Genomic DNA, 14,220 nt, shown 5'->3' on the forward strand with positions numbered 1-14,220 from the left:
GTTCTTTCAAGGTTGCCTGGCAAGACCGGTCTCCATGAGAATGCAAGTCCGTTCTTTGCATTCTTGATGTTTCCTGGGGTGCACTTATAATGTTAAAGGGGTCATATAATGGTACATGCACTTTTACAAGTTGATTATACGGAAATGTGTGTTGGCAGTGCCTGTACACAACCATCCTATAATGATAAAAATACATCCAGTGTTTTTTTTTAATCTCCTTATATGTTTTCCCCTGTCTCAAATCGTGCCGTCTGACCGTGTGACGTTACATGGTGTACGCCCCTCCTATGATTGTTGATTGACAGCAGCATTTCAACACAGACCCGCCCTGAGCGAGCTGTCATCAGTCCACCATTGTTGATACTCTGAAGCAGAATGGCGTCTAAGCGATTGTGGTGTTGTGTTGTTGGGTGTAATAACGAACACAGCAGTCATTTTGATGTTCCTAAATCCGAACCGCTGAAGACCCAGTGGCTGCTAAGTTTTGTTTTAGAAGGGAATATTCCCCCCGATCAACGTCAATGTTTGCGCGAATCATTTCTCAGCAGGCTGCTTTATAAACAAGGGTCAGTATAAAGCAGGTTTTGCTAATAAGCTGCTCTTGAAAAAAGGATCGTGTTCCTGCTGCACCTCAGGAAGAAGTGAGTGTAACGTTTTATTAACCTTTATATTAATCTTTGCAAATCGCTTGCACGCTTCACGATGAATGAGGCTAAAGTTTACAGGGTAAGTTACATTACGGCATGCTTTCTGTGTATGACGTTCTCAATATAATTCATAATCCCACGTTTATAATGAACAACGCGTTTTGGTTGTTATTACAAACTGTGTACGCGGGTGATAAAGTTAACGTGGTAACACTACACTAAGCTTACTTTTGTACATGGTTTATAACGGTGTCTGTTACTGATTAAGAAGTAATGTAAAAAAAAAATCAATCTGTCAATGAACTGACATATACATCAGTAAACACATAGCAACTATGCTACTCTGCCAGGACAAAGATAGATCAAAGTGACATGACGTTAACCAACCATTCAGAAACGTCCTGTTCGAACTTCGTTGGGTTCGTCATCTGTTCCTGGTCCGACTCCGGTTCAAAATGATAAGGTTGCTCAGATGTGTCCTCAGAGACTCCCGTTGCCATTATTTCTCGAAAATATACCCTCAACTGTTGTCAAGGCAACACTCCACGTGTGTTGTGGTGTTGTTGAACCGAACGCACCACAGAGCAGAGGGGCGGGGTGAGCAAAGCTCATTATCATTTAAAGTCACATACACTGAAATTACTTGCTGAAAACAGAGCTGGCTTTGACCAGGTAAAATGAGTGTTTTCTTACAATACTAATGAGAATTTTTAATTAAAGTATATTACAAACTTTTCATTTAGACACTAAAGAATCATATTAACTTGTACAAAAATGGCATTCTATGACCCCTTTAATTTTTACATTAACATACTCATAGTTTACACATAAATGACTATTCTGCCCTAATATTTGCCCTATGATTTAAAGGGGCGTGTCTCCTTTAAGACTTCAATGTAAAAGCCCTCTGCTGTGATTGGCTAATTTCTTTCAATTGCAGCTAGAGCAAATATAATTATCTCACTACTGCTACTCTATTTCTTGCATATCAAACAATCACTGTTCATTAGAATGAACACTGGTTTTTCCGTAAAAGTCTGTTTGCTAAGTCTGTGGCAAATCGCAACAGTTTTACCAAAGAATCAACAGTGAAAAGAACAACACATTTGCATTCTTATTATATTTCATTATCTTTATTCACTTATCGCTATTCAAAAGCACATTACCTGTTTTGATTCATCATCTTATTTATAATTTTACCAATACATTTGTTCTTTTTGAAACCCAGGGCAGGATAGTATGTTGTAAACATAACCAGGAGTTTGAAAGCTATCCGTTTGAAAAGGACAAACTCTTTGGAATGTGCTGTTTCTCCAGAAAATATATATTTTTAAATAGTCATTAAAGAGGTAGTTATGTGAAAGAGGAAAATTGTGTAATTTACTTGTGTTGTTCGAAACCTGAATCCTGCCATCAGAGGGATTTTCCCACTGTGGGTTATTGTCTTTCTAAACCCTGCTTTAACCCTGATTTATGAAACGCTGCTTCAGAAGAGGCACAATGTTTGGATGTAACAACCCATCATAAACTCACCAGCGCTCGCCTCATTACCTTTCATGCTCTTTACACAGTCACAGACACTTTCAAATGCATAAAAGTTTAACATTGCTCGTCCTGTCAGGTGCTGTGACAGATGTGTGTTGTTTAGACAATCTTGCAAGTGAGCATTTTACGATTATATCCTTATCTGTAAATGTTGTCAAGTTTTACATATAACATTTAAATTCACGTCCCATTTATATCTAATGTTGTCACATCTTCCTGGTTAAATAAACATGAAACAGAGAAACCAAAAACAGTTCTATTTTGTATTTTTACATTAACTATGTAATTAATGTTCTATTCATATTTCACATAGTATAAATCTGATCAAGTTTTTACATTTATTCCAAAATAATAACTAAAAATTCAACAATTGAAACAATATATTATTTTCTTTAATAGTCAACTTATTTTCATCAGTTATCAAGCTCGGCATAAACAAACACGGATCAGAGACAAAGATGTACCTTTAATTTCACCAAACTGACTGCTCGCTAAAAAAATCTCAACAGTCATCATGTTTTCAGCTCATTTCAAGTTTGATTTTGACATGACATAATAATATCTAAATGGCTGAGTTGTTTACTTACTTTTTAATTAGTCTTCCCAATAAACGCCATCATTTTTTTTATTCAGACTGATTTGCGACGGAACGTGCACAAAAACAAGAGGCAGGATTTATCATACAAACCAATCATATCCAATTATAACCCATCATATCCAATCATAGCGTGATGGAGCCATTGGCTCCTCCTGTCACGTGACTTTTCCCGATTCATTTTCATTACTCGCCACTAAACTCACCGCATGCTTTGGGGCGTCTATTAAAACTCAATGGGGACAGAGGCGCATATCCCGCTTGAGGTCTGCACGGGGGACCTGTCCCCATTGAGATGGCGTTTTTTTTGTCCCGCTCCCGCTAGGATCTATTCCGCACTCATCCACTCCCACTTAAAATTCCACGCGCTTACCCTGTTATCCCAGCCCCTAAAGAAAGAGAGTGACTGGGATAACAAATATAAAATGTTGGCTATACAATAACTTTATTTGTAATTTTTGTCTTATCATAATACTGTCAACACCGTAATAAATGTCACAGAGAAAAAAAGGGGCTAAATCAAATACGACATCTGTCACTCAAAAATACAAATAAATGAAAACTGTGGGCTTACTAGCCCCTCACAGACGACTGCCATGCACACACATAACAAAACATAAATAAAACACAACGTAAACTCCAGGCCTGATCCTCTCTCGTCCTTCACTGGTGTTGCTCGTCCTTTTATGCCTCCGACCGCTACCATCTTTGATTTGGAAATTTACTCCCGTGCCGCAAGAAAACTGATCGGGTCCTACGGGAGGGCCGCAGGAATGCAGACCTCTACCTCCTGCTGTAACTTCACCTGCGGGTGTCGCTGTTGGACAGTGTTAATTTAGAAAAATGAGGTATTTGTACACTTGTTGATGTCACATTTTTGAGGGGGCACTGCCTCCCTTGCCTCCTCGAAGGAAACACTATGACTAAATATTCCTTTTGTGTAGATAGTTGATAGCAGTTGGGGTCGGAGGGAGCAGTTGAATTAGAATGCGGTTCACATGTGTCCAGACTCCAAGGCAAGGCATACCTACAAAGAAGAGAGAAGGTCGTTACGACCCCAAGCCAACAGGGAGATCGACGAGCATCCTGCTAGGTGCAGAGAAGCCTTCTGCAGATATCGAACAGAGAGTATCTGCTCCAGAGTCCAGGCCCAGTTTTACCAGGTACAGAGAGAAGTCGCACACCTACTGCCCTTATTGCGACAATGCCAGTCATTTCCTACCGCAGCGACAATGTAGTGACGAGATCGAGGCTAGACCAAGAAGCCCTCAGGCTCCTGCAGGAGAAGACTGAACGAGTGGAGGTAGAAGGGACGATGAGGTATACTACATCGCTCCTTCGGATACAGAGCATGCTACAGCTGACTATGCCCAAAGAAGCCGTTCTCCCTCAGCTTAGGAGTGTCGAGAGGAGACTACTTAAGAACCTTGATCAGGCTTCCGCCTACCAGGCCAAGATCACCATACTAAAGGAAGCAGGTTATGTCACCAAGCTAGAACCAAGAAAGCTCGAGAGCTACACATCATGGTACATTCCCCAGCATAACCAGAAGAATCGGGTCGTTTATAACTGTTCCTTTTAATATGAAAGCCACAGACTTAACGAGTTCCTCCTACCTGGACCCACGTTAGGCCCATCACCTGAGCGACACCCCGATGTGTACCAGTGACAGGTGCTCTCCTTTGGTACCATGTGCAGTCCCTACTGTGCCACACACCCTGCAGAGGCACGTCATAGATCACAACCAGTCTGGAGACCCAGTCAGAGAGGTCATTGAAAGATCATTTTAATGTTGATAATTGTCTGCATAGTCTTCACTCCCCCCAAGACGCACAAGACCTGGTTGATCAACTCTGTTCACTCCTAGCCTCCAGAGGCTTTGAGCTTCGACAATGGGCCAGCAATTGTCCATCAGTGATTACTCACCTACAAGCAGACTTGCTTTTCACTCTCCCCTGAGCTTGACGCTGCTACCTGACTCATTCGAGTAGGTGGATGCCTACGCCACTGTGAGGTACTAGAAGCGGATGCTGTACATCCAGTTGTCCTTGACCCTCGACATTTGACCACAGAGCTAATCATCATGAGAGGCTACACCATCCCGGTGCAGAATGATTGTTTGCCGAAATCAGAAGGACGTACAGGATACTGAGGGGACGTGAAGCTGTCCACTTTTGGAGACATTTCCTAAAGTACTACTTACCTACTCTCCAAGCCCGCCATACGTGGAAAACCTAGAAGAAGTCACTAGAGATCGGGGATGTGGTTATGATCTTCGACCCCCAACTTCCTTGTGCCCTCTGACCAGTAGGCAGGGTAAAAAAAAAAAAAAACGTAATTCCTTAATTCGGGGGCGGCTGTGCAAAAGGCCAGGTTGTCTATAGACGCCGGATGATACAGACCAATCAGAGCACTCTAGAGCGGTGAAGCGGAACTGGTCTGCAGATAGCAAGTAGGTGCAGTACATGCAAGAGTGTAAAAAGTTCGTCAACTGCCTTCTCATTCAACATCGGCGCTTTATCAGCACAGAGTACGAGTTAATGTTGGGTTACTGTGCGTGTGCAAAGAAAGTAAGTGATTATTGTCTGTATTTCCTGCTTATTGGTGAGATATCGACTGGTTTATTCTTCTGATTCTGGAAGTAGCCAATTAACACGTACATCTTGTATTACCTGCTTGATTTCATGTATACTAGTGTGTTTATGTGTATGTTGATGAGATATGCTTGTGCATATGTTGTACACAACGTTATTATTGGATGTAAGCTATATATATATATATATATAATAAATAGATTTTTCCTGTTCAATATCTTACAGAACCACACATGTATGCCCAAGTTTCTTCAGTAAATAAGAACTCATCTACCTTCTGCTGAGTGTATCTCTTCAATTAAGAATCTCATCCAGTCCTGACCGGCTGCCTTATGTGTTTCGCACCCATCTATGTTAATATCCATATACCTCAATGAAACCCTTCATTTCATTAAAGCTACACTGTGTAACTTTTTTAGTCTATTCTTAGCTAAAAACACTTAGTTCTTTCAAAAATATATGTGCTCATTAATGTATATTTACTTCTTTTAAGTAATAAAGTATTCTCGTAAGTTTATAATATGCCATTGAAAATACATAAGGTAATGGGATCTAACGGTGGTCGCCATGTTGCCCCTCCATCTTGAAAGTACATTAGCCAAAGAGGGACATACCCGTAAATTCAAGCTTCGCTTTTCGCGTTTTAACCGGTTTTAATACTCGATGGCACTGTACAAAATTCTCTGCCTCGCGCATGTGCGCGTCAACTTGTTCAGACTTGTCTGGTGCATGTGCAGAGAGTTTTCATCTCAGCAGCGTCCAGTAACAGTTATACAGAGTTTTCCTGGCTTGTTTATTCCTCAAAAGTAGTTAAAAAATAGTTATTGTCATTGTAGATGTGTTTCAGAGTGTGTCATCGCGTAATTCAGTTGATGTCACCTCAGAAGTATTTTTGTGTCAACATACAATAGCGTAATGCTCACCTATTTGAATAATCATTCAGTTATTTTGTTATCAACAATGTTTATTCGTTTATAGAAAATATTTGCTTGTAATGTATGTTGATGGAAATATGTATTTTAGGCATTTTAACAATTGTTATACAGAGCGCACTGCAGTGCTAACGTTAAAGCGCCGCACACACTTTTGTAACCGGACACCGCTTGTTAGCAGCAGCAGCGGCAGCTCCGCTCCGCTCCTTTTAATGCAGCTGCATTTAGCGCCTATATATGGTACAATAAGCTCTGGTTTACGGTTACATTATACAAATGTAACTTATAAGTATAGTAATACAGTTCTTAACTGTGTATGTATATTTACCATTCTTATTTGTTCTCTCACAGAAACCACATTTATGTACATATCCACGCAAACCTGTTTATGCCTTGCAATTGGATGACTGAATAAACATTACTATCATCAAAGTTCACTCTGGATTAGCTGCAGTTCTTTCTAGCCGAATAATTAGGCCAGTTGAGTTCCAACCATCCCACTGCGCACAGAATATCCCACAGGCACCGTGTCGAATGTGGACGAGGTCGAACTGGAAGCCATGTTAATCTTGGACTAAATCGGCCACCGTAGGAGTTGAAACGAAATCGGAATTGAGAGGAACAGAAACTAAAATTCACTGGATGGTCATATACCTTTTCACCACTAGATGGGGGAAAATATCACACAGTGTAGCTTTAAATAGGTTATAAGAAGTCTTTCATGTTTATACACTGTGAAATGACAGTAATAATTCCCTGCAGAACATTCAGAACATCTTATGTCATTTTACTTATATTGTTTAATAATTTTTAGATATTTGAACTGGAAACAAGATAAAAATGAAAAGCATTTTTTTGCTGTGTAACTGCTTTAAAACTATGGAAAAGTGATTCTTCTTGTTTTTTATAGCATAACATTTATATTTGAAACCTTTTTGCACACTCACTCAGTTCATTCATCCATGCAAGTGACCTTCAGGTTCATGCTCTGAAAGCTAATAAAGATTTGATATTTTTTCCCACTGTGTGGAGGCTGTGCTCTTTCCTGGAGCAATAAAACATGTTGATCCATGAAAACTAGGTATCCACTTCCTGCTGGGCAGAGTCCTAGTCACTATACATACATCACACAAGCCACGTTGTGTGTTACTGATCATCGTGTGTGTGTCTGTACTAGGTTTCTATGTCCTCAGAGACGTGTGTCAGTCAGAGATGGATAAATAGGATAAATATGGGGTTGCTTAGGTGTTCTGCGTGGTTTGAATCATGGTTCTGTATAGTGTTAAAGTGTTTTCCTCCTGTCTGGTATGTAAAGAGTCACTGCTGATTCTGATCTCATGTTCCTTCTGTGCGTCGGTGGGGTTTTCCAGCTGTTTTCAGGTGAAAATGTTGCATATCTGATCACGTAGTAAAGCAGCAGCTGACTCTCCTGAACAACACACATGATCTGATCTTCTGTACGTATCAGTAGATGAAGTAAAACTACAATCAGTGATCACACGTGTATAAATGGCTTCATGTGCATTTGATTTATATTTTAGAGGGATGTGATTGTTTAAATTAGTACCGATAAAATATTTGTGGGCCAGTACGCATCCTTGTTTTTACATTTGCTGTGTCCCAGTTTGCCTACTTATACTATGCCCTAAAAAGTATATAATTTTTTTGTGAAGTAAAAGTACACACTTTTGAGTGTGTAGCAGAAAAGTATACATCTCTTGGACAAGCTAGTACTTCGTAATAGCCACGTTTTAACGGACGCTCTGTCGCTCAGTTACACACATCCTGTCACCGATTAAACTGCCCTGTCAATCATTCTGTCACAGATAAAATCCTCCACATTCAATTTTATTTAATTTCCTACCGTTTCAGAGAGAAATGTAGCAGCACATTGATCTGCCAGTCGTGAGTCTGTCATGCGGAGACTCTCCTCATGTGTTTGCAATTTGCATAATGATGCATTTAATTACCAAACATATCATTGCAAAAGCTCACAATGCTGTTGCTGATTAAAAATTATGTGGATAACATTGAATAAATATTTTACCCAAAACCCTCTATCTAAACCTCTCTACTTAACCGTCGGACTCGCACACCTGTTATGTTTGTAGTTTTTTAACACTTTTTATCCGCGTTTGTAGTTCTAATCAAATTCTCGTCCAATCTGCACTTCGGATTCTAACAGGAAAAAGTAGACCATCCGGGTATCTTTAGAATACTCATTTAAACATACTACGATTTGGGACACACTAATTCTAATTTCAAATACTATTTAGGGCAGATCGTATGTGAATTGGGACGCAGCAATTGTATGTAATTACAGCAGTGATTAATTTCTGTAATTACATCTATAATTACATGGTTGTCTTCTTAATCCCTAAACCCCTTATCCATACCAACCTGTCCTAAACCCGTAACCACCTCAATAGCAGCACAAGTACAACATCAACAATTTTTTTTGGATGTAACTATAAAGACGCCTAATATAAACCTAATATAAAGAAGTCAATGTAGAATCAATGTTAAAAACACTAATTTTGGACTGGATTTTAATGTTCACGGTGTAACACCTAATAAACACAGAACTAGAACTCTTCCGTTACAATCAACAAGCCCCAGACACAGAGTGAATGAGAGAAACAGCTTCACTGATTTAGACGCAATTGAGCGTTCTGTACATTTATATGAACCCTGGACAAGAAACTCAAGACTGGATTGGCAGCAGTTGCAATAGTGTGCAGATGCCAACTCAACTCAGTCTGCGAACGTGAAGGGAATGTTGCTTTCATCATTCTTCAAATTATGGGAACGTTACTTTAAAATGTTCTCGGAATGTTCTGAAACAAGTAGCAACATTTAAAAAGCATTAGACAAACATTTAAAGGGTTAGTTCACCCAAAAATGAAAATTAGCCCATGATTTACTCAAGCCATCCTAGGTGTATATGACATTCTTCTTTCAGACGAATACAATCTGAGTTATATTAAAAAATATCCTGGCCCTTCCAAGCTTTATAATGGCAGTGAATGCGGGGCGTTGGATTGTGAACTTGAAAAAGTGCATCCATCCATCATAAACGTAATCCATACGGCTCCAGGGTGTTAATAAAGGCCTTCTGGAGCAAATCAATGTGTTTGTGTAAAAAATCTATATTTTTCCGCACACACGGAGGCGCGTTTAGCTGTATACGTAAGACACCGCATATGCATGCTCAGAGAGAAAAAAAAAAGATTGGATAGGGAAAGCTCTGGCTTCATGTGGATATGGCCAAAAAATAGCAGTTTCAGGCTCCCAAAACACTGCATCCGTCTGGACGAAATGCTGATACAATAAAAAAATGTTCTGTATACAGCTAAACGTGTCTCCATGTGTACGTAACTTGCTTCCAAAAGATGGTCTACACAAGTCGACTTACGGTGGAAGCGTAACTTCTGACACGATGTTTGACGTAGGAGTAGCGCAATCTTTGACGCCTCTCGCGGTTCAAACAAACTCAAGCTCCTCTTCTATCGAAATCCTCCCACATTTCTCTTTAAAACTTCTTGTTTTAGATTTCTAATTCATGAGCAATTTTTTGTTTTGCTCTATCTTCTGCGCTTCCCCTTTCGTCAATGCGCCATGAGTCAGGTAAGAGTCACTCTTTTGCCATAAATTGACTTGCGTATGGTCATCTGCCGGAACCCGGATGCTAGTTATTTTAGTTTATAAAGTTTAAAATTTGAATGTTTTTCTTATATAAACCCATTGATTTGCTTCAGAAGGCCTTTATTAACCCCCTGAAGCTTTGTGGATTACTTTTATGATGGATGGATGCACTTTTGGGATTCAAAATCTCAGTTACTATATCACTCCCATTATAAAGCTTGGATTATCCAGGATATTTTGTAATATAACCCCGATTGTGTTTGCCTGAAAGAAGAAAGTCATATACACCTAGGATGGCTTGAGGGTGAGTAAATCATGGGGTAAATTTTATTTTTGGCTGAACTATCCATTTAAATTAGACTTCTGAAAAAAAAAAAAAAAAAAAACATTCCATGAACAATCTATATATTTTGAGAACATTATTAAAGATAGCCAGATAACTTTGAATTAACGTTCTATTAACATTACTGGAAGAAAGTTTGTTCATAACTTTCACAGAACCTTGCCAGAACATTCTGAGAACGTTCTCTGTTTGAGTGGATATACATTTATACTAAAACCAGTGGTAGGGTCAGAAGCCACTGTTTAAAGTGGAAATTACTTAAAAAGTCAGAAATTACGTGTTATTTTTTCTGAGGCGCGTGCTCTGAAACCGGTTGATGTTGAGTTCTAGTTGTGAAGGTTTTACTTGTTGATCTGTAGGAGAATCACTGCAGGCGAATCAAGATTCTGGGCGACTGCTACTACTGTGTGTCTGGCCTGACGCAGCCCAAAACAGACCATGCTCACTGCTGTGTGGAGATGGGCCTGGACATGATCGACACCATCACGTGAGTGTGTGCATCCTGCTCTGTGCTCAAGGGCAGCCGAGCGATGATCTTCCACCATAAATCTACTGTTCCATCAAATGCCCTGCGCTAACAACAGACTGTGTTCCTGTGAGGATTGTGATAGTTCCAGATTGTTCCAGTGTTTGTTGATACACTGAATCTCTAGAGGATTGTTTTGATTGACAGTTACAGTTACAGCCTCATACATTTAAATTATGATTATGAATTTTCTGCAACATAGTGATGATTGAGTTTTCACCAAAATTGGCTCATATTATCATAATCAGATCAGTGTGCACAAAGACCTTTTGATATATCAAACTGTCCTTATACCAAACTGTGTATTTTGACGAGCACATCAGATGTGACGTGAGGATGATCTTTGAAACCCACTGAGCTTTTGAAATTAACATGACATGATCATGGTAACACTGACACCTGCTTGGATTTGAGTTTTTTGCCCAGCTAACAGGGAACGTACTCTCAAAATTATGAACAAACTTTTTTCTTGTAACATTAATAGAATGTTTGTTCAAAGTGATCTGGGGCTGTATTCACAAAACATTTTAAGGCTAAAAGTAGCTCCTAACTTGCCGATTTAGGAGAAACTCTTAAAATTAATGGGCGTCTCAGTCCTAACTTTAGGGTTTTTGCTCTAAGAGTATTTCACAAAGCATTTTAGTACTAAAACTAGCTCCTAAATCTGTGAAATTTTAGGAGTAGTCAAGAGGACTTCCAAGTCACTAAGACCAAATCACAAACAATTCTAATGGCTGTTGCAGACCTTTCTCCCCTTTCTCTCTTCCAATTCACTTCTTGTCTACTCACTGTCCTAACAAAAAGGGCAAAAATAATACATATTATTTATTTAATAAATAAAACATAAAATAATGTCTGATTACCTGTGGCAGATGTTTCACAAGTTCACACTTAGAAATCATCAGATAGAGTAAAATAAGCGTATTTGCCGTGTTGTCCGAGAGGATCGAGAGCTCCGAGCAGGGAATTTAGCCCAAACTCAGAGTAGCCTACTCGCCTTAATCCCCGGATTCAGTTAGTAAAAGTATTTGTAAAATTTGGCCTCAGCAGCTTTGTGAATAGGTTTTAAGAGAAAACTCTTAACTAAGAACTTTTACTGCTATTTAGGAGAACTCTTAGTGCTAAGATACAATGTTTTGTGAAAACGGCCCCAGGCCTTTTATGCTCTCTAAATGTTAGCACAAAAACATGTATACATCATTCATGGAATTATCTGAAATGTTTAGTTTTTAAATGTTGCTTCTTTTTTTCAGAACGTTCAGAGAACATCTAAAAGTAACATTCCCATAATGTTTGATGAATGATACAATGGAATGTTCCCTTAACATTCACATAACCAAGATTTTTTTTTTTTTAAACATTAAAAAACTGGGCCCGTATTCATAAAGAATCTTAAAGCAAAGAGTAGCTCCTAGTGACAAAATTCTAAGAATTTTTTTAGAAATGTGGCCGTTTACTCTTAAAATTAATTTAAAAATCCTAATAAAGAAAAAAGTAATTCAGAAAGCATCTTAACCCTTAAAAGAGGTCTTAAGATCAAATTTGTTAGGAGCACGGACGAGGACTTTTAAGAGGCTTAAAGGTCCCATTTTTCCAGTTTTTTTAAGCTTTGATTGTGTTTACAGTGTGCAATATAACATGTGTTCATGTTTCGCGTGTAAAAAAACACAGTATTTTTCACACAATTTACTTATCTGTATACCGCTGTTTTCACTGTCCTAAAAACGTCCATCACTGTCCTTGATGAATTCCTTATTCTATGAAGTCCCTTCTTCAGAAATACGTAATGAGTTCTGATTGTGCCCACGGTTCCCGTGTTGTGATTCGACAGCAGCTTAGCGCACGTTGCCCGGAAAGGTCACGCCTCTTATCATAACGGGGAGATGCATGTGCTCAAAGTACCGCGTCCCTGGCCAAACAAAGGTGATTTGACTCCGGGATGAAAATAACAGCGTCTCGACGACATGGCGACAAACACACTACAAACGCAACCGAACGCAACACTTCCTCTTCTCCAGGTGGGAGAGCAACTAGACCACGCCCCCTTTTTTGTGTATTCTTGTGGGCGGAGGTTAGTCAACAAACTGTTCTAATGACGTCATTAAAGCAGGAAGTACAGGGATGTAGTCCAAACCGGCCGTTCGCTGTAGGCTTTGAAAGGGAACTTCTGTTAAATAAAATATCTCGCTTGGCATTGAACTTTGAGCTTTATAATTTTACAGGTATTATATATGCTCTAAGAGCAACATTACACACTAACTAAAGTTTGAAAAGTGGGATCACGAAGAACAGGACCTTTAAGAGTTTCTTTAGCAGCGGAGAAAATGGCAGAAAGACGAAGAGGGAGAAGAAATGTGTTGCAGACAATGGATGACAGTGACTTAATAAGACGCTATAGATTAGATCATGCAGGGCTCATGTTTGTTGCATTAAACCCAACTTTCAAACCACCAATTAAATAGACATGCCAGCAATCAGTGTAATTGGAAAGAGTGGAACAATGTTTATAATTCTAAGCCAATCAAATACCTTATAGGAAATTAACAGCATGTTAAATAATAAAAGGATTCATATACATATATATATATAATGTGTGTGTGAGTGAGAGAGAACGGTAAAATAGGACAATTTGCGCTTGTAATTTCAAAGTGAAGGCTTAGAATAGACCCTATACTTAAAAGCGCTCCTTTTTTCCCCTTTTTGGACAACCAACTAATCACAGTCTTCAAAAGACTGTCATACGTAGCAACGGGGTCAGCCCCGCCTCTTCACTAAGATAAAAGTTTTTGCATTTTCCTTGCTCAGAGTTGCTCTCAGATCGGTCCCGAATAGCTCTTAAGCTAAGACTCCTACGTAAAAGTTTTTAAGAGTTTTCAGAGAGGACTCTTAGAATCTTTATGAATACGGGCCCTGGACGTAAATAATGTCTTTCAGAAATAATGTTTTCATAACTTAATATGAACATTATAGTGAAACGTTCTTAGATTACATTTTTAGCTAGAAACTCACCCATGTAATATTTAAACCTGTATATTTCTCTTAACACGGGGGGAAAAAAGCTTATCTGAAGAATCTGAATATTATTTATTACTCACCCTCATGTCATTCCAAACCCGTAAGACCTTTGTTCATCTTTGGAACACAAATGAAGATGTTTTTTATGAAATCCAAGAGCTCTCAGGCCCCTCCATAGACAGCTATTTAATCAACACTTTCAAGTTCCAGAAAGGTATTAAAAACATTGTTAAAATAGTCCATGTGACTCCAGTGGTTCAACCTTAATTTTCTGAAGAGACAAGGATACTTTTTGTTCGCAAAAACAAACAAGGTAATGCTTTAAATTACAGCCCGGAAAGTACTGCGTAAGTAAAGCGAATTCACTGCGTAACTTTC

At 39.0% G+C, this 14,220-nt stretch overlaps 1 protein-coding gene across 1 annotated transcript in view; it reads left to right on the top strand.

Moving 5' to 3' along the window:
- Nucleotides 1–14,220, top strand: part of adcy1b (adenylate cyclase 1b) — an 88,639-nt gene that overhangs the window by 33,915 nt on the left and 40,504 nt on the right. Inside the window, exon 5 of the mRNA XM_079818666.1 lies at nucleotides 10,661–10,788. Within this exon, the coding sequence (XP_079674792.1) occupies nucleotides 10,661–10,788 (128 nt within the window). The remainder of the gene's footprint in view (nucleotides 1–10,660; nucleotides 10,789–14,220) is intronic.

The sequence above is a fragment of the Gobio gobio genome (genome assembly GCF_949357685.1).
Source record: "Gobio gobio genome assembly, chromosome: 6".
In the NCBI taxonomy this organism is placed as follows: domain Eukaryota; kingdom Metazoa; phylum Chordata; class Actinopteri; order Cypriniformes; family Gobionidae; genus Gobio; species Gobio gobio.